Source organism: Merops nubicus, unplaced genomic scaffold (genome assembly GCF_000691845.1).
Source record: "Merops nubicus isolate BGI_N331 unplaced genomic scaffold, ASM69184v1 scaffold19808, whole genome shotgun sequence".
In the NCBI taxonomy this organism is placed as follows: Eukaryota; Metazoa; Chordata; class Aves; order Coraciiformes; family Meropidae; genus Merops; species Merops nubicus.
The window spans coordinates 33,405-34,728 of record NW_008627970.1 but is presented as its reverse complement, the minus strand read 5'-3'; the positions used below and the strand labels follow the sequence as shown (position 1 = coordinate 34,728).

The window sequence follows — 1,324 nt, the reverse complement described above, 5'->3', positions numbered from 1 at the left end:
AAAGAGTGTTGTTTTGTTTGTTTGCTTTACATTTGAAGCACAGTACATCCTTTATTTTATTATTTATCATATACATAGAAGGCTGCACATAGACGGGCATATGACATCTCACCCAAGTTCCTAGAGGAAATGTCCTTTGAACAGACAGTAAATAGGACAGCTTGTATCCCAAGGGTACTTTCCCTGCAGCATTGCCATAGCTGAAAATGAGTCCTCACCAGAAAAGTGCCTTCTGCTGAGCTCCTCCAGTGCCATCCATGTGCAACTTGTTCCCGCACCACTGCTGACAGTGGCTGGGGTGGGAGAGGCTTTTTTGGCCCCTGAAGTGAGCTGTTATCTGGCAAAGGCTCTGTCTGCATACAAAGACAAAAATAGTTTTATGACTACAGCCCTGAATCTAATCTAGGAGTTGGGAAATTCAAAATGACAGGTTCTCCTGGGCTTATCCACTGGCTCTTACATGGCTTGGATGATATCACTCTCCCCAGTTTATACGAGAGTCATCCTACTATAAAATGGGGGTAAAGTATTTATTGGCTGGTTTGGGTGCTTTCTGGAATACATGGAGCTAAGGTTGTTTAAACATGTCTAACATTACCATTTCTAGCATTTTGGGCTAGAAATCCTGAAGAACTAACTGCTGCCTGGCCTTTCAGCCTCCACAAGGAAGCCCTTTCTCCTTTTTGCATGATGTTTAGTTATCTGCAGACCACTAGATCAGATGCAAACTCTCTGCTTCCAAATCCATAGCACTGATGGAGTTGTGGAGAGGTGGCCTCACACAGGTTCCCTCAGTGTGAAACTAAATCCTCAGATGGGGAGGAAGATGTTGCTCTTCCTCTCTGGCTTCTCTCATTACCGCTGCATTCATAGAGAGAAAATATTCAATATTCCCTTTCTCATCCTGTTTCAGCATCACGTACACGATCTTTTTTGTTTAGACACCTGCATAATCTTTCCTGCTTGTCAGCCTGGGATATTATGTCTTGGAGGTTTTTTCCAACCTGAATGATTTGATGATTAATTAAAGACACGCACAAAGAGCCACCCGAGCGGCGTCGCGAAGCCTGACTGTGCTGAACAGACTGCAGAATCGCTCTTGCACCCCGTTTCCAGCCCCATCTTGTATCTGCAGGCCTAAAAACGGCGGCAAGTACTGCGTGGGTCGTCGCATGAAGTTTAAATCCTGCAACACGGAGCCGTGCTCGAAGCTGAAGAAGGATTTCCGGGACGAGCAGTGCGCCGACTTCGACGGGAAGCACTTCAACATCAACGGGCTGCCCACCAACGTGCGCTGGGTGCCCAAGTACAGCGGCAGTAAGTG

General features: G+C 46.4%; 1 protein-coding gene across 1 annotated transcript in view; it reads left to right on the top strand.

Moving 5' to 3' along the window:
- Positions 1–1,324, top strand: part of ADAMTS9 (ADAM metallopeptidase with thrombospondin type 1 motif, 9) — a gene marked incomplete at both ends in the record, with an annotated part of 59,669 nt that overhangs the window by 29,148 nt on the left and 29,197 nt on the right. The window contains one exon of the mRNA XM_008946535.1: positions 1,136–1,317. Coding sequence (XP_008944783.1) covers positions 1,136–1,317 — 182 coding nt within the window. The remainder of the gene's footprint in view (positions 1–1,135; positions 1,318–1,324) is intronic.